Genomic DNA, 19,196 nt, shown 5'->3' on the forward strand with positions numbered 1-19,196 from the left:
CCTGCGCTGGAAGCCACGCCCCTTTCCCCTGACAGATCTCGCGGGCTCTGGCGAGCGCTCGAGGCTCCCCTTCAGCGTTTTTCCATTCGGAAGGGGGCGGGGCGTAGCGCTCTCGCGAGACCAGGAACCGGCTGCTTGGCGTCTCCGCGGTGCCGGTTGCTCAGTCTGGCCGCGCGAGAAGACGGAACTGCCGCCGCTCTTACGGATCCGCTGCTGAAGCGGACGGAACCGCCGCTATGTCGCTGCCGGGCTCCCCGAGCTCTCCGGCCCCGCGCTGGGCCCCGACGCACGTCCAAGTGACGGTCCTCCAGGCGCGGGGGCTGCGCTCCAAAGCCAAGGGCGGCGGCGGGGGCAGCGACGCCTACGCCGTCATGGCGCTGGGCAAGGAGAAGTTCGCCACCTCGGTGGCCGAGCGCTGCCTCGGCTCGCCCGTGTGGCGGGAAGAAGCCACCTTCGAGCTGCCCTCGCTGCCCCGACGAGGCCTGGGCGTGGCCGGCGGGCCTGGGCCGAACGCCGTGCTGCAGCTGAGCGTCCTCCACCGCGCGCTGCTCGGCCTCGACAAGTTCTTGGGCCGCGCCGAGATCAGCCTCGGCGAGCTGCAGAGCGAAGGCGGCCGCCGCAGCACCCGGTGAGCGGGCGGGGGAAGCCTCCAGGCTCAGGGGCAGTCTACCTGCGCGGGGAGGAAGAAAGCGGGGCGGCTGATGGCGCCGGTCAGGGCCAACCTCGTTTTTGCTAGATTGGTTTTCGATCCCCTTTGCTTCCCTGAGAAAAAGCAGAGAAATGCGAAATTATATATATATATATATATATATATATATATATATATATATATATATATATATATATATATATATATATATATATATATATATATATATATTTAACCCCTTTCCTTCCCCTCCCCACGGTTAAAGATCTGAAGACCTTGGTAGTACAGGGGTTTAAGGCACCCTGTTATTAAGCTGGTTATTAAGGACCAGCTGCCTGGTCGAATCTCTCCAAGGCTCAAGGTTGACTCAGCCTTCCATCGTTTCTAAGGTAGGTGAAATGAGGACCCAGTTTGTGGGGGCAATAAGCTGACTTTGTATAAAATATACAAAAGAATGAAGGCTATTGCTTAACGCATTGTAAGCCGCCCTGAGTCTCCGGAGAAGGGCGGCATATAAATCAAATTAAAAAAAAAAAAAAGACCTAATTGTCTGGATACCGAATTGTCAAGTATCTAGAGATCTAATATTACATCTCTAGGTCTCTAATTTCTGGAGAGCCGATTGTCTAAATAATTGCACATTAGACAAGGGCTATGAGATGTCAGATGAAGCCTCCACCTTCAGGGGCAGGTGCACCTGAAATGAGGGGAATATGGCTGAAATTGGCATGAAGCAGCCTATTTGGGAAAGGAGGGGATTTCTTGCAGTAGGACCTGTTTGTATGTTTTGTTGTGTATTGTGAGAGCCCACCCATTTGGGTAGTTTTGGGTGTGTTGTGTCAGCCCTCCGAAAGTTGATAATCGGAATCCAGATAGCCTTCCTTTGTTAGGAGAATAAAATGTTATTTTAAAGGCCAGGCTCATTTTTAACATAAAAGTTTTGGATAGGTCAGCTCTGTAAATTTTTAGTTTAGTTTTGTGCTTTCAGTTAAAATACTCATTTTAGTTAAACGGAAGGGTGGAATAGTTCTGCTGGATAAAATTAGAGGCTAGCCAGCACACTTTAGTTTGTGCTTTTAATACAGATTGTCTTGACTTTTAATTAAAAGGGAAGCCTATTTTTGAAAAAAATCAACATCCTGTTTTCAAGTACTGTTCTTTATTTTTTATTTATTAAAAAAAATTACGTGGCACCCATCTCTCATGGTGACTCCATTCAACTTATAGAAATAAACCCCAATGTACAAAACCCAATAATACTTCCAAGAAATGCCCAAGGAAGGTACAAAATGGTCAATTCTTGTTTTTCACTCAGCAGTTAATATGCTGCTTCTGTTTAATAGATGTTAATCTGCTAATAATTAAAGATAAATTTACCCTGTATAAATGCAGTTATGTTCTTTTTACATTGCTCAAAGCAAATATTCATTACTTTTTTTAGTAAATATACTAAATTTTGTTTGATACTGCAAACAAAAGCTGCCCTTTAAGAATCTAATAGAGTTCAATGAAATAAGTGTCTTATGGAGCCAAGCATGAATTTGCTTGATTATGAAAAAAAAACTAAACAGAGAATGATGTTCACAATTCTAAATTTGGGGATGTGGTGGAATAAAAGAAGCTTCATTTTTAAATTCCAACTTGAACTGAAAAAGAATTGTAAACCAGCAGAAAATATAGTAATATAGAATATTGGTATAAAAATTAAGTTAGGAAACACATTGATGGATGAGCATGAGTAGAATCCAGTAATTTGATGAAATATCAATGAACTTTGAATGTTTGGAGATTAACTTTTTTTTTCAAACTCCAGTGTTAATTCAAATAGCATACTTTTAATAGATTGAACAAGTAATATGTAAGGGGGGGGGAAGGTAAATAATCCAAATGAAATGGATTAAGGTACCAATAATTAGGAGTTATTGAAAAAGAATGACTTCAATTTCAGTCCAAAATGTAGTCCTATTTAATAAAAGATTGGGTTAGACATTTATCTTTGGAGGAAAATACTGGAATCTGAAATTGTACAGTTAATGCAAGGTTTCAGTAGGTGTGTCCTTTTGATCAAAATGAGAATGTTTTCAAATGTTTATATGGCAATTTGTAAACTCATGTAGGGTGTGTACCTTTTATAAAACGGTGCATCATAAGATCGAGGCAGGTAAAGTATCTATATTCAGTAACTGCTAGGAATGAGTCAGAGTTTTCTGTAATTCCTTATAGCCATGTACTTATTGTTTGCATTTTAGCAGCCCCACAAAACAGCCTACTTGAATTTGTAACATAAGAATTTGATTGTTGCTAGTTCAGAGAGAAGTTGGAAAAGGGAGTTTACATATATACCTATTGCACTATTTACCTTGTGATTAAAAAAACATGAATACGATTAGATAAACACTAGTAAATGAATGTGCTTTGAAACCAAATGTGCATTGTTACGTGAGGCATAAGTCTTTGCTACTTGTTACTCTGTAGGAGCAAAGAAGTTGCTTTGGGGTGGTATATACATTTTAACACTTCTTTGTGCAGACTTCAAGCTGGAAGTGGTAGTAAAATGGATAGCTTTTATCTTCATTGTTGAAAGTCAAACTGTTGATAGTACTTCCCCTAATTTTTACATATGGTTTTATAATCGTTTAAATGTTGTTAAAGGATGCTATTTGTGTTTATTTTTAAATGTCCTCTGTGGGGTAATGCAGAGTACTTCCAGACTCATAAAATTTCTTGTTCTGCTATTGAAGCTATTGAAGAATTCATTTGTTATTTTAAAATAGGTATTTCCCTATTATGTCAGGATTCCTGCTGCAAAACAGCTGCACATAGTAAAAAGCATGATTTAAAAGTAAAAGATTAAATATATAAGACTGTATTAATTGGTTGTAATTCTATGGCCCTTTGTTAAATGTGCCAAAAAAAATTCTTTTGACCTTGAAGAGAAGATTCAAATCTTGGGAGGGAAAACTTTTTTCTGCCATTCTTCCAGTCTGAAAAAACAACTAGATATAAATGAAATTATGTTCCAGTAATAATAGTTGAGCACCATATTCACATTGAATAAAACTATTTATTTATTTATTTACTATCACTATTGAATAAAACCATACATTTAAAGTAAAAATAATATACATGCATAGTAGATAATGTATCACTGTTTTGTCTTAGAGTGCAGAAAATGATACTTCAGAACAAAATACCATGATCCTTTTCTTTGGTCAGCAATGTTTTTAGGCTGAGCTCATATTTCAGTGTTAGGAATGTAAATTACAATATATTATGATAACATTATTTTCTTAAAATCATATCTGGTATAGTTGATAAGTGGTAGGTCTCTTGTAAAGGCTGAACTATAACAAGTCCAACAGGCTTACCAAGTTTACACTGACAGTCTTGAATTCTTTGTACAACCATGAGAAGCATCCAGAGAATGTTTGAAGGAAAGGCCCTGTTCATAACTTTCTTACTACAATCAGCAGCACAATGTCAGCTAACCCATTGGATTGATCTTACAAAAGAAAACCAGAGCTGTTTGATCTCCTTATTTTTTTCTGATTTAATCACCTTTACATCTGCAATTGATTGACTATAATGGCATCATATATTTTAAATCTGTTGGTATCTTTTCATTTGAAAATTGTATCTTTTACAGCAACAGCCTTGTACCAAGTGGGTGGTTTTTGATATATAGTAGTACTTTTCCTATGGGATGGCAAATACACAACCATTTTGCAGGTAACGGACATGGTTTTGAACTGAATATCCCACTTAGAATCATATCACTTAGATTAGATGACCTAGTTGAAGAGCAGTTGCACAATCTCACCTGATGTTCAGAGGGAGGTAGGAAAGAATGTGGAAAATGAATTGCTTTATATCTGGTGCTTTTTCTCATTCTGTTCCTCTGTTTCATTCTTTTCTCAGACTTGGTATGTAAACTTTTAATGCATGCAATTTTCTTATAAAATGGAAATAGTTAAAATTAAAGTAGAAATTGCATGAATACTTGTAGTCCTTGACTTACAACCATTAGTTTAACAACCGAAGTTACCATGGCACTTGAAAAAGTGACTTGCAACCCCTCACTTATGACTGTCACAGCCATGGTCATGTGATCAAAATTTGGGCTCTTGCAGCTGGTATTATTTACAGCAATGCTGCATCACAGAGTCATGTGATTGGCATTTGTGACCTTCCCAGCCAGTTTTTGACTAGCAAAATCAATGGGGGAAGCCAGTTTTGTTCAATGGTTGAATGATTCACTTAACAATTGCAGTGATTTGCTTAACAACAGTGGCAAAAAAAAAAGCTCATAAAATTGGGTGCGACTCACTTAACCACCTTGCTTGGCAATGAAAATTCTGTTCCCAATTGTGATCATAAGTCGAGGACTACCTGTAAATAGATTCCTCTTTCTGCTTCCGAAATCTTTTTCTGGTAATAACTTTCTTCTTTTCTTTCTTTCTAGTCATGCTATCTCCTATGCTGTATCCAGTTCCATTCAAGACTATACTACAGTACTTGTCTTGGTTCATGTTGTACCTGTGAGGGAACGAAAAGGTTAGAGAAACCAAGGTGGCTTGCATCTTAGGCTCCAGTAGAGAAGCAGTTCGTTCTTTGCCATCTATTTCCTTATACCTATCAGTGGCATTTCAGCAGTTATTTATTTATTTATTTATTTATTTATTTTTCATATTTGTATACCGCCCTACTCCCGAAGGACTCAGGGCGGTGAACAGCCATAATAAATACAAATACATATAGAAGTTAAAAACTATTAAGAAACAGATTAAGTAATTTAGGCTCAAAGATTAAAAAACATCCAAATTTATCTAAGGAGGTTTAAAACCCAATTTAAAAGACAGTTTAAAAGCCAATTAAAAAGGGAGAGTTAGGCCAGACCAGCTTGTTGGAATAGAAATGTTTTCAGGGCTCGGCGGAAAATGCGTAAGTCTTGGATGTTTCGTAACTCCGGGGGAAGCCCGTTCCAGATGGTAGGTGCCCCCACAGAAAAGGCTCTCCCCCTGGGGGCCATCAGTCGACATTGTTTGGCCGACGGCACCCTGAGGAGTCCCCCTCTATGGGAGCGAACTGGTCGGTGAGAGGCTATTGGTGGCAGGAGGCGGTCTCGTAAGTACCCTGGTCCTGAGCCATGGAGCGCTCTAAAGATAGTAACCAAAACCTTGAAGCGCACCCGGAAGACCACTGGGAGCCAGTGCAGCTCGCGCAGGAGGGGGGTTACATGAGAGCGCCACATTGCTCCCATTACCACCCACGCGGCCGCATTCTGGACCAGTTGGAGCCTAATTATTATATTAAAATCTTACTGAGAGTTTGGGAAACAGCCAGATCTTTACTGTTTTTTATATTGTAGCAATTTAAAATTACAAAACTGTTGCATAGTAAGAAACCCACCAGCAGAATAGGGGGATCTAGAAAAAATGTTTCAAGATCATATTAAAAGCAAAACTTTTTCCCAGTTATATTCTTGTATCTTCAGAGTGAAAGCACTCACTTCTCTTAGCAGATAAATCTACATCTTCAGTTTGGCTCATCCTGTTTAAGTGCCTCAATTCTCCTTTCTAACCAGCTATATTTAAAAAGTCTGGATGCATTATACTTTGATCAGAGGGTTTAAAATTCTTACAGAAACATGTTCCTCTTTTGCTAAAGAGTTTGAAAATTTCCTTAAATGGGAATGATAAAACTAATTATTGTTTATGGGCATATATATAAATGGATAAATAACACAATGTACTTAAATTCACAGTAAATTATTATTTACATCTTTTTTCAAGACTTTCTTTGCCTGATATCTATCTATGCCTGATAGATAGACCCACCCTTCCTAGCTATGTAAACATAGAGACCCTTTTTTCTGATATTGGTAATTAGTTTTAAAATAAAAGAGCTATCTATACTTTTAACTATTTTGAGAATGATGCAGCACATTGGAGGAATAAATAATTTGTGTGATTTCCTTTTCTCTTTTTTACATTATACTTTGCTGGATCAGTATCACTAGGCTCCATTTCATGGTCATAGAGAATTTGATTCTTCTTCTTTTTGGGCTAAAACTCTGCAAGAAGCATTTCGGAATTAGTGTCTTCATGTTCCTAATTCCTGATTTCACTTTTCATGTATACAGATGGTACAAGCTTCACTCCAAACCAGGGAAGAAGGAAAAAGAGCGGGGTGAGATTGAAGTGGATATCCAGTTCATGAGGAGCAACATGACAGCCAGTATGTTTGATCTGTCCATGAAGGATAAGCCTCGGACTCCCTTTAGCAAACTGAAAAACAAATTAAAAGGGAAAAGGGGCAACGGATTGCCAGACACGGCTTCAGCCATTATTCCTAGCATTACTCACTCTCCAGCTGACAGTGAAGAAGAGTCAAATGAGAAGGAGAAGAAAAAATCAAAATTCAAGACACTGTTCTCTAAACCTGGTTTGCATAAAAGCAATATTTCCCAGTCCATGTCTGTGCTACCCACACTCCAGCCTGTTTCAGAGAGAGTTCGACTTCGACCCAGTGACTTTCAGTCACAGTGGAGTGATGATGAAGATGATGACACTTTGACAACAGTCTCTGAGAGTGAGTAGCCTCTTCATTAAGAGAAGCAGTTTCATGAACCTCTTAGGGCTGTGTCTAACTTTGAGATACCATACATTTTCTTTTTTGATCAAAATTGAGTTCTCCCTATCTTTTTGAGAATGGAGCTGTCATGATGATCTGTAGTATATGTCATTGGTTAAGTCCACTTTAAATAATCCCCAACCATAAATATATTGTTCATAAATATCCTTACTTTCTATAGATAAGTATTTTCAGAAATTATGTACTTAACCGTTTTGATAGCAATGTTACTTTTTCTTTTCAGAGCCCTCTGCAAACAGAACCAACAATAATGTACTTGGTCCCCCTTCTGTCATGACCCACAAGAGAACTGGTAGTGGAGACTCCAAGCAATTAAACCAAATAATTGCTGGCAGTGCTAAGAAGGATATGCATTCTTTATTTGGCCTCAGATCCAAAAATGACCCAGTTTCCAGGTCCAATCTGTGTATCAATGGTAGCCATGTTTACATGGAAGAAAATGAATCAAAGAGCGACCTCGTTTCAAAAGAAGGCACTCCATCTTCTCCTCAGACATCCCAGCGAAAACGCCTCTTTTTGTCTCAGGAAAACCTCTCTTTCGAACATGACAAGGAGCTTGAAAACTCTGCAAGGTTGGCCCTTGATAAATTGCCATCTGGGTCGTTGGAATCCTTTAAAGCCATGACTCTGCCATCGTATAAATTGCTTGCTGGTGGAGATTTAGTAGAAAATAACACTCAATTTGTTTCAGACACTCCAAAAGAAACCAAGGAGATCAAAAAACAGGAGAACAAGAAGTCTGGCTTGCTGTCTCTTGTGACAGGGAAAAAAGAAACAAAAAGCAGTGAGGAGTTGGGGAACACTGAAAGTTCCCTGAAAGCGAAGGAAGTGAAGCGTAATGAAAAAGAATTGGCCAGAAAAGAGGCAAACCCTTCTGAGCTCCCTGTGGATGGCAAAAGGGGCCATGGCCCACCTAAGAGTAATGCCATAGATGTTGTCATTGCAAAGACATCAACAAACCCTTTCAGTGAAAACATTGTGGAAGGAGAGAAACCAGAAAAGAATGCCGCTTCTGTGAAACCTTCTCAGACGAAACCTGTCAAACCCAGGTTAGTAAGAAGAGATGCTTAAATTTTTGCTAATATCATCACCATCATCTTATTTGTCAGGGCTGCCCAATTTAGAAAACTGGGCAGCTTATAACATTGGAATTCACAATGAACAGTTAAAAACATAAGACTAAAACATAACAGCCCCCACAAAAAAGCAGCCATAACCAACATACAAGGGCTCCACAGATTCATCAATTAAGAGTTAAATGCTGCCCAGAGAAGAGTGAGATGGGCAACATATAAATTGTATAAATAAAAGAAATAACTTCAGGTTTTATAACTTGAGCCAAATCTTAAGAGCTTTCCATAACCCCAGGAAAGAGAGTGCCATATGTATCTCGGGTGGGATGGGATCAAGGATGCTGTTTCAAAGGTCACAGATATCTTGGCATATAATGCATTTAGTAAGATTGATCTTTTACCTGGAGCAGGTATAAATTTCAAGGTGTATCTGATCTGGGTATTTAGCAGCCAGATCATTTTGCAGGTGACATGCACAGCTCTGTCTTCTTGAAAAAGGAGAGTAACACATGATCTTGGCAGGCTATCTTGGTTTTTTTTTTAGGAGAAAAAGCAAAATAGTTGCTATTCTTCCCCTCAGGGTAGAAATGTTCCTCATAGAGGTTCTACAGCTGGAACATGAAGGGAATAGGAGGAATTATTTGAGAAGAAAATTGGGCTACTTAGATTGCATAAGCTGATTATATTTGTAAAGTAGTCCACATGTTTCCAAACGAAATGTCAAAATACGTCAATACAGATACTGAGGACTATTGATTGTGACTCAGGTTCATTGTTTTATATTAGCGATAAATATATTATGTGCTAACAATGTCTTGTAACTTTGACTTTGTATTTAACTATATTTTAGAGACCGATAAACTTTGCTTTTGTAAGGAAAGTGTGCCTGTCAAACATAGTGCTGTGCTTTCTAACTTTTGTGTCTCTGCTGCTTTATATATTTGAAGGCTTTGCTGCTCATACAGTCTATTTAATCTGCTGAGATTAACAAAGTAATACTTTATAGACATATTTTCCTAAAATACAGTTTTTGCTTTTCCATTTACTCTATTAAAAAAGTATCACAACATAAAAGAATATGCTTGGGTGCTTCACTAAAGCCCTGTGTCCCTCCTCATTACTAACATACAGCAACTTTTCTAAACTTTTTATCTAAAATATGTCTGCTTGTCTCAGGTTGCATCTGCAACTGACATGCAGGTTTTATTTTGTCCCTTCTTACAGATTGGGCGTGTCTTCAGAGGATGAAACCAAAGCCACCTCTTTTCCTCCTGTTCCTCTTCCTCCTACTTGCTATCCTTCAAATAATGAAAATAATCCTTTTACTTCTAAATTTGATGTAGAACAGAAAACTCGGGAAGTTGGTACGTTTGATAGCTCAAAGAATGTTTCTGTTAATAATCCGTTCACTACAAAATGGATGCAGGATTCTAGAGACCTGGAATGCTCTGCAGTTTCTATCTGCCTTCCTTCAACTTCTGGCCGTGAAAATAATCCCTTCACTCCTAAATGCGGCCAAGAATTTCAGGAGATGGAAACCTCTTCCTTATATTCTCTACATTCTGCAGCTTCCATTACTGAAACTCATACTATTCCTTCTCAGCTTTCTAACATTAATGATCCCTTTGTAATCAAAGTAGGACAGGAATCTGAAAGAATTAAAGGTCCTCCCACATCTATAAATTCTGTTTCTTTAACCGGAAACATTGATAATTCCAAGTACACTGATGTTTCTTCAGAAAAGTTTCAAAATGAAAACTTAACTGTTCAAACAGATACTACATCCAACTTCTCTGGCTCTCTATCTGAGAGTCTTCCACCACAGTCTTCTGACCTAGTTAGAGTGAACCAAAAAGCCTCATATGACAAAGTGCATATAGTACTGCCTTTTAAAGAAAATAATGGGATGAAAAAGTCGGTAGCCTTTGCCCTCGATGAATCGAAAGTGGATGTAATAAGTAGTCATAATGACCGTGCAGATGAAGATTCATTTGAGGTAAATGAAAATAAAGAAACACTAAATTCATTTGAAAAGAATAGCGTCCAGGTAATTGAATTAAACATAGAAAATAGTTGTGGCTCTAAGCCTGATGAAGAAGACATAATTTCTGTTCATACTAGTGGGAACCCCTTAGAGAAAGAAGTTGAATCTGGCTTCTCTAAAAAGGAGCCACTGGTACCAATTGCAAGAGTCCTCATTCCTCTGCAAAGCAAAATGTCAGTTCCTGAACAGAGTGACCAAACACATACTGTGCCACCAAAACCAGCACCAAGAAATGGTTTGAAAGTGAAAAAATGTGTACCTCTATCTGATGAACCAAAAGGAGACGATGTATCAAGCCAGTCATCTGTTCTCAAAGAGGTTTCTTCAGACAATTCAACCTTTAGTGAAAAGCCAAGCCATATTTGCTCATTAACTTCAGAAATGGCTGTCCTTCCTCATAGATATGATAATGGTAACACAGATCCATCTCAAAGTATTAAGGATGACTCTAACCACATGATGAGAACATCACTTGGGATTTCAGGTCCCGGAGAGCTGAATGTAAAGCCCATTACTCTTCCTGTTATTCCAGAAGTAGCTTCAGATGATGAGCAATTAGGTGATTATCAGCAGAATCCTGTAAGTATGACATTAAGTGAAGATTTGTCAAGAAATGAAGATGGCTTTATGAACTTGTGGGCTTCTGCTGAGAGGACAGATCTGACATCAACTAAGAAAGCTATTGGAGAGACTGTATCAGGTCTTATGCAAATGAGTAATTTTGGCAATTCATCCAACAGATTGTTGAAGGATACAGCCAACAATGTACATAAAAACCCAACTCATAACCTAATAGGCATAGAAAAGGAGTGTGGAGAGCACTCTACCAAAGATAGGCAGGATGATTGTCCCGAGTCTTCTGCTAAGCCTGTTTCTCTTTACCCTCTGTCTGATTCTTCTCAGTCTTGCTCTGTTAGTTCTTTCCAGTCTGATTCTCACGGCTTTAATAAAGCAGAATCTCCAAAAAAGGCTACAGCAGAAGAATTGGATGCCAAAGTGGAAAGCTCTGGCAGGAAGAAGCTGCTGCAGGCATGGGTTTCACCCTCTGAAACACATCCTAATCCTGGTGGAAATTCTGCCAAACTCAGGTGAGAAGACAAGATCCAATATAAAAACCATTAGCTGCTGTTGAATCCTTGATATCTCTCTTCTTGGTGGGAAGGTGGAAAAGCCAACTTTATTTGTAACTTTAATAAATGGAACGGGGAAACAATAAGTCATGGGGATATACTCAGTACATATCCTGGTTTACTTCCATTATTTTGTCATATATCTCTAATTTGTTATGAAAATAAAATAGTAAAAGTGAAAATCTCCTACTTTGGCATAAATTCCTTGGAGGAAGGACAGAACATAAATGTATTAAGTAAACCTTTGATCTTATTTGAGCAAGTTATTTAATACACTGTGTCAACTTGTTGTTCCACCATATGGAGATGCCAGCCATACAAGAGGGTTTGTCTTAAATTTGAAGGTAAGAGAGAAGAAAAGTGACTTTGCAGGATTCATGTGTGCAGTACTCTGTTACATCCAGAGTAAGTATGTTGTTCACTGTAAATGTTTTCTCTTGTAGACTTCATCCTGTGAAGCCAATGAATGCTACAACTAACCAACCATCTGCAAAAACCTTGAGTATAAATACTAAGATGCTGGATAATCAAACTGAAATCAATCTAAAGGTACTTAAGGCATTTTTTTAAATGTATGGGCAATCTCTGGTTCTGTAATTTCTGTTAATTCTCACCATAGAGTAAATGAAAATTGAATATTAAAATATGTTAAAGCGCAGTGTGATATTCAATTCAGTTTTTATTATTACAGTCATAGACCAGAGACCAGAACAAATAAAAACACTCAATAAATAATACAATTAAAAATTCTAGAATAACAATAGCACTTAGACTTATATACCACTTCACAGTGCTTTACAGACCTCTCTAAGCGATTTACAGAGTCAGCCTATTGCCCCCAACAATCTGGATCCTCATTTTACTCACCTCGGAAGGATGGAAGGCTGAGTCAACCTTGAGCCTGGTGAGATTTGAACTGCCAAATTGCAGGCAGCCAGCAGGCAGCAGAAGTAGCCTGCAGTACTGCACTCGTAACAACTGCACCACCACTGCGCCAATAACAGATAGAAATCTATGATAAAATCCAGTCTGTCAATTATACATGGTCTGATATTTTGTAGCTGTGGTTAACGTGTGCTCCTTGTACTCTGTGTTTTTAACTATTTTTTTGTGAAGACAATAGTTGAAGGATAGTATAATCAATTTTAAAATATGACTGACTGGAGAATGTATGAATTGCATATGCTGAAAACTTGAAACTCTTCTAAAGGCTTTCAACATAAAAGATTTTGGTATTGGATTATACAATAGTTATTGACTATGTGTATGACGTTTGTAAGAGTTTGATTTTATACAGAAATTAGACCTTGGTTTTCTCAACTGAGACAATTGTAATGGATGATTTACATGTGATATCTTAAGATTGTCTTGATTTTTGCTGGTTTGAGCAACAGCAACCAGAGGTGGGCTTAGAAAGACTTAAAATCTTCATCTCCATAAATGTACTTGCTAACGCTGCATTTTTACATTTTTGTGATTTTTTAAAAAGTGGTTGCTTTTAAGCATTACTGAAGCATTTTTGAAGTGCATGCTAGATCCCTGAAGCTAAAAGTTTGAGCTGCTTTCTGATTTTTTAGTCTATTCATGACAACTCTTTCTACTGAAATGACTTTTTCCCCCTCTTTCTTTCCTACAGAAATATGACCGTTCAGATCCTGCCTATGCTTATGCTCAGTTAACTCATGATGAACTGATCCAACTGGTCTTGAAACAAAAAGATATTCTTGCCAAGCGAGATGTCCAGGTACGAGAACTGGAAGACTATATAGATAACTTACTTGTTAGAGTCATGGAAGCAACCCCCAACATTCTTCGAATTGAAGTCCACCCCAAAAAGAAAGCTGGAAAGATGTAAAATGACTCCTCAACCTGTATGAAGACCTTTCTTAGTCAAACTTAAGGAGTAGAGAATGTGAAATGAAATAATTGTTGCTTTATCAAAACAAAGGTTATTTATTTCTTTGGATAAAATTGCTTTTCTTGTCTTAGAGACTGGCTAGATATAAACCAAAATGACAATCTATCTTTACTCTTCCAATACAAAGCACATATTTTGCTTCTCTGTTTATGATTAAAAGTTTGAGCTTATGAAACTTCAAGAGAGCTATGTGAATCAGTTTTCTACTGTGAATAATATTGTACCTGGAGCCTTTATACAGAATTTTATGTAAAGTTGAAAAACATTTGCCACAGTTTTCAAATTTCTGTGGGTAATCCTAAATTTTTGTGCAATATATACAATCTTATCCTAAGCAATCTCATGCTAATTCACTGAAAACACTGGAATATCATCAAGTCCCTCATTTTAATTAGCTGGAAAATGAAAATATTACTGGAAAACTGGATGCCTTTGAAATCATCATTGTGACTTTCACAGGTTCTTATCAATTGGGGCTTATGCTGTGGATGTTTACAGTGGATTGTGTACTGAGCTACTTGCGTTATTCATTTGGGGACCATAGGTAGAAAAAAATTATATAGTAACAGCTGGTGAACAAACATTGCTTGCTTGTGTTTTCTACATTGAAATGGCAAGTGAATAAGAACATGCAAAACTGCAGTTCAGCACTGAGTTTTATAATCTCTAATTATGATTGGTTTGGGGTCCATTGTATTTGATTTGGATTGGGACAAACTGGTTAATAGCACTAGAGCTATTGCTCAGTTGTAGGTGATGATTTATAAATAGAGATTAAAGCAGGGATAAGTAACCTTGGGTTTTAAAAAGAACAAAACTCCAGAAGAAGTACTAGGTTGTTATTCCTCTATGACTTTAGAAATGTGGATATAACTGGAATGTTCCCAGACTTTTAAGTTTGAAAGTACATATTCACACGATTCTTAATTGGCCATGAATATTGACTGAGTTTGCTTTTTAGTCATCTCTTCTTTGTTCAGAAATTGATTTGTTTTTCTTCCTTCCCTTTTACTCAATAAAGTGTTCCCAGAATGTCTTCCAATTTGTGAATACCCACACAAAAATTCCTCTAACAAGGTTCTTTTCAGAAAATCTAAGAACATTGGTGTACTTAAGTCCTTTTAGAATAACAATCTACATAGGCTAGTACAATTACTTCTGTCAGGAAAGGTCAGATAGTTTTGGGGTTCCAGAAGTTTCTCTTGAGTTCTTCCAGATTCTGTATTTTTCAGAGATATAATTAATTGCCTGTGATGGTTATTATGGGTGAAAATAAAGATAAAATTGTAGACTTTCAGAATCCGTAACTGATGAGCAAGCAGTTAGAAATCTTTTAGGTAATTTTTGCTAAGGTGAAGGAAAGGCATTCTTTCTCATCAGATGCCATGGCAAATGTATCTGCAATTCTTGAACACTTTCCCCTTTTTCTATGCAGTGAAACTTTGGGTTAAACTTCGCTGAGCAAAAAAAAATGTATAAACTCTTGTAATTCCAAGCATTTATTTGCTATGCCCAGAGCTGTATATGCAATATTGTCAGTTAACTCAAGTTTTCCTTTCTCCTTAAGAATATCTATCCTATGTTTGAAATGAACAAACCTGAATATCTGATAAATTGCTCAAATCTCAGAATATTCATTGATACTTAAATTCCATTTTATTTGATCAAGAAAACTAAACAGGGCACTATTGATGTGAGACAATCTGTGGGAGTTAACAGCAGCAATTTTGTACATTGAGGCATTCGTTTTGGAAATCTGGAAGCTTTGTTTGAGCTGTGTTTCTGATATAAAGGTTTTGAATTGTCAAGCTTTTCCACAGTTAACTTCTCTTTCCCCAGAGGTAGAGAAATGTAGCCTGATCTATTTGTTGCAGTAATTACTGGAATACATATGAGATCTACATTATCTTTACACAATAGATAGCCTATATTGTTTCTGATAAAAGACTAAGGGGAAATGTTCACATTTTCAACATACAGTTTATGCAAAGTTTATATAAGAGATAAAACTTCCTTTTTCCTGTGAAAATAATAGTATGTGGTAAAGTGGGAAGAATAAATACAGAACGTTTAAATCTTGCGAACTTTTTAAATGGAAAGTTAAAGAGGTTTTTAATTTTAAAGCAGGACAATGGTTACACGGGTGAGATGTGCCTTGAAAGAAAGAATGCATACTCCAGATCTAGTAATATTTTATTCTGAATGTAGTGGGAAAACCACATTTTCTATGTGTATTTTAAAACTTACTCTGAACTGGGCATCTTCCTTTTTATGATTTACAACAAATCCATTGTTGTGTTATTAGAGATTATTTAATCTATCTTTAAATTCTGTTTTAAAAGGTAGAAACTACATGTAGAGATTAGCAAAGTATTTTGCAGAATTACACAAATCTATGCACGTTTATGTTCTGGCCACTCAAATCTACTACTGATTCAAAATTGTTAGCAATCACAGCTAGCTGATTAAATACAGGTACCTGCAGCAATCCAAGTATTATTTAGTGACATTGAAGAATTAACTTAATCATTTGCTATAGCTGTTGTTTATTATCTTCCTATGCACTTTAATGAAGGATCTGTTTGGCACTGAACAGTTCTTCAGTCCTCTTATTATACTTAGTCACCACACTGGATTATAATGTAAATTTGTCAGCTACATTTAATAACCAGTGTACTTGCCACTTTATAATCTGGCAATCACCAAAGAGCAAAATAGCTTAGGCGGCTACGGTACTCATGTTTTGAGAAGAAATGTAGTTTGTATGACTTACAAACTACATGCATCACAAACTACATCAATGCATTCATAACCTAATTACATATTTTAAGGTTTGGTATGAAATGAGTAATATATTTGAATGTCAGATTCTGAGGGAGGAGGAGATCATACTCTGTTGTTGCCATAAACTGAGTGTGAAATTTGTTGAATAGATATGTCTGCCTCTTCCTATGCAGTATAATTCTAATTCTGAGGAACTATAAAAAGTTTCTTTTTGCCTCATTTGTTTGGTAGAGTTAGAAGCAGCATTTTGGATTTTTCCACAGAAAAGAGCAGTGATCTGGCATATTGAAGGCAGTATGATATTGTGAAATTGCTGGTACTGAAATGTGTAACAGTACATATTTTATAGGTAGAAGAAAAAATTTGGAGGGTGTTTTAAAGTCTGGCTATTTCCCTCTGCTGGTTGTAGCATAATACAATATGCTTTTATGAAAGGCATGCAGAAATTTGTATCGTGTGTCTGATTCCAGAATATCAAATAGCTGCTTTAACACCATGTTCCCTAGGAATAAATTTCTGAAATAGACTGGAATATATTCTAAACATGCCCGCTAATAAAATGGCAGGTATCAAAAAAAAAACAAAAAAGAAACAAAATTCGTGCTGGACAAATTTTGAGCAGATTGAGAAAATCCAAATTTAGAATCCTTAAAACAGTGAATTTTAATATAAATTCCAGTAAGATAGCATAGTTAATGGTCATTGTTGAAAATTATGGGAATTGCAATCTCAGGAGCTTGCTAAATTTTCCAACCTGAAACAGGCTGTCTGCAGTTCCAATAATTGGAAAGGTCCATTTTGTGTTTAGAATGTTCCATAATCTTTTGTACAAAATTGATCTCAACACACACAAAGAACACTAATTTGGGGATAGTTTTAAGTCATAACTGTATGTATTTAATGGGTTTTAAGTCGGGCAGTTTCACATATTGTGTAACCTAGTATGAAGGAGTTACATCTGGGCCCAGTTGTTGCTAACTTTGTCTTCATGCCTTATATATCACTCAATATATAATGTAGAAATAATAGTGCCTTAAAATCAGTATTTTACTGAACGATTTAAATATAATCAGTTCATGTAAATTCTTAAGTTTTAATAAAATGGTTATGCAATGAATAGTTTGTGTCCCTCTGTATATTTAACATAGAAGGATTTAAATGTATGTTTATGCTTTGTTACAGTTGGTAAATTGCCTGATGGTTTTTATACAAAAACCTTCAGCCTTATGAAATGTTAAAATAAAGTTATTTAAAGTTAAACAAATGTGTGTCCTTCGTTACATATTTTACGCACTGATAGACCCAAGAATGAATAAGCACATTGACTGTTTAGTGAATATCTGCTTAGAAAGCATGTATCCAATCCATCGTTTAAACATAATTTTCTTCATATGTTTGATAGAAGTGTTTATGAAGGCAGTTCTATGAATGTGATAAAGATTAGCAAATGAGGGAAGCAGAGCATGTGTGAAAGTATATAGAATACTTAACTAATGGTTCATCACTAAGCAGGGAGTAAAATGTACCATGTCTTTCATTTTCAATGCATTTTTGAATATAGTAAAAGTTTGTTGGGAATTTAGAATTTTGATGATCGGGGCATAAATATCTCTACTTTTATATGCTGATGTGCAAATGCTGAACAATGTCCTTAAATGTCTTTTTTTGCATTTTGTAAAATATTCCCTGCCTGAAAGGGAATAGTGTGCGCACACAAAATAGGAATGAAGTTTTAGGTTGTGGCTGATTTTAATAGGATGTAAATTCAGCCTAATCCTGTATTTCATACCAATATTTTAACAACCAGTGACATCTCTTATTCACACTACAAACCTAATATAGAAATTGTAGAAAATAAGATTATGGATGTGGATGATCAAAATCATCCTGATTTGATGATACTGAGAACATTTCTTTTTCTAATTTCCTCTGCTTTTACATATTTGGTGAGACTGAAACTTCAGGCTATTTTACATGCATATTTCAAATTCTATTATTTTAATAATCTACTGTTAATGGAACAGTTGGATTTGAAGAAAGTCAAAGGTTTTAGGAATTTATTTTTTTTTTGAGATTTTTTTACAATTTGACAACACGGCTAGTTCTAAATGATAGTATGAAAAATAGTTCCAGTTTTTTAAAAAATCCTACAGTTAAAATTGGCAACATCCTGATAAATATGCTTTTTAAAAATATAATAATAATCCTGCATTGCAGTATCAAATTTGGTCCTTCGCTGTAAAGCATTCCTGCTAGAATAGGCTGAGCCCAATTTGGAAAGTAATTGTAATGCTAAGTCATTGCACAGGAAGGAACCGGATTATCTGAGCAAACAGTATTCCTTGAATTACAGGGGAAATATTTATTTTAGTACTATGACACCATTTAATAAACATTTCACATGATAATTTGCTTTTCCAAAGATAGCAACACTGTTGCTTCATTTTTACACCTTACAAAATATCTGGCTGAACTGTTGTCTGCATTCCAAAGGTTGACATACATATTTTAAAATAAACTAAGCATTTATTGTGGATTTTATGGAGTTGAGTGCATTAAGACATAAGATAATACTTTAGTTATTGCTTGCATACTACTTCTGGCCCTTCTACAGTTTTGTCCCTATTATAGTAAGACTTGGAAAAATAAATCTATGCTTTGCTCAAATCAGATTTATTTAGCGTTAACTGTCAGTGTAATCAGAAGTTGGCGTGTTAATCTTTCATACATTTCTAGACTACTATGCACCATTAGCCAATTTGTTGTGCTATAGGGGTTAAGACTAGAGGCTAGAAACCAGGAGTTCTACTCTCATCACAGGAACAAAGCTAGCTAGGTGACCATAGGCCAGTCACATGCACCCAGCCCTAGGCAATGACACTTACAAAAAAACATCAGTAAGAAAACTGCAACGTTAGTCGGTGCATGGCCAAGAGTCAACATT

At 36.7% G+C, this 19,196-nt stretch overlaps 1 protein-coding gene across 1 annotated transcript; it reads left to right on the top strand.

Moving 5' to 3' along the window:
* Positions 1-236: 236 nt before the first annotated feature.
* Positions 237-14,926, top strand: RAB11FIP1 (RAB11 family interacting protein 1). The gene is made up of 6 exons (XM_070952444.1): positions 237-628; positions 6,792-7,240; positions 7,527-8,352; positions 9,601-11,508; positions 11,994-12,099; positions 13,187-14,926. Exons 1-6 carry the CDS (start codon positions 237-239, stop codon positions 13,403-13,405), a joined length of 3,900 nt encoding a protein of 1,299 aa, XP_070808545.1. The 3' UTR covers positions 13,406-14,926.
* Positions 14,927-19,196: the final 4,270 nt, after the last annotated feature.

This window comes from Pituophis catenifer, unplaced genomic scaffold (assembly GCF_029215685.1).
Source record: "Pituophis catenifer annectens isolate HBS135680 unplaced genomic scaffold, rPitCat1.0.hap2 SCAF_12, whole genome shotgun sequence".
NCBI lineage: Eukaryota > Metazoa > Chordata > Lepidosauria > Squamata > Colubridae > Pituophis > Pituophis catenifer.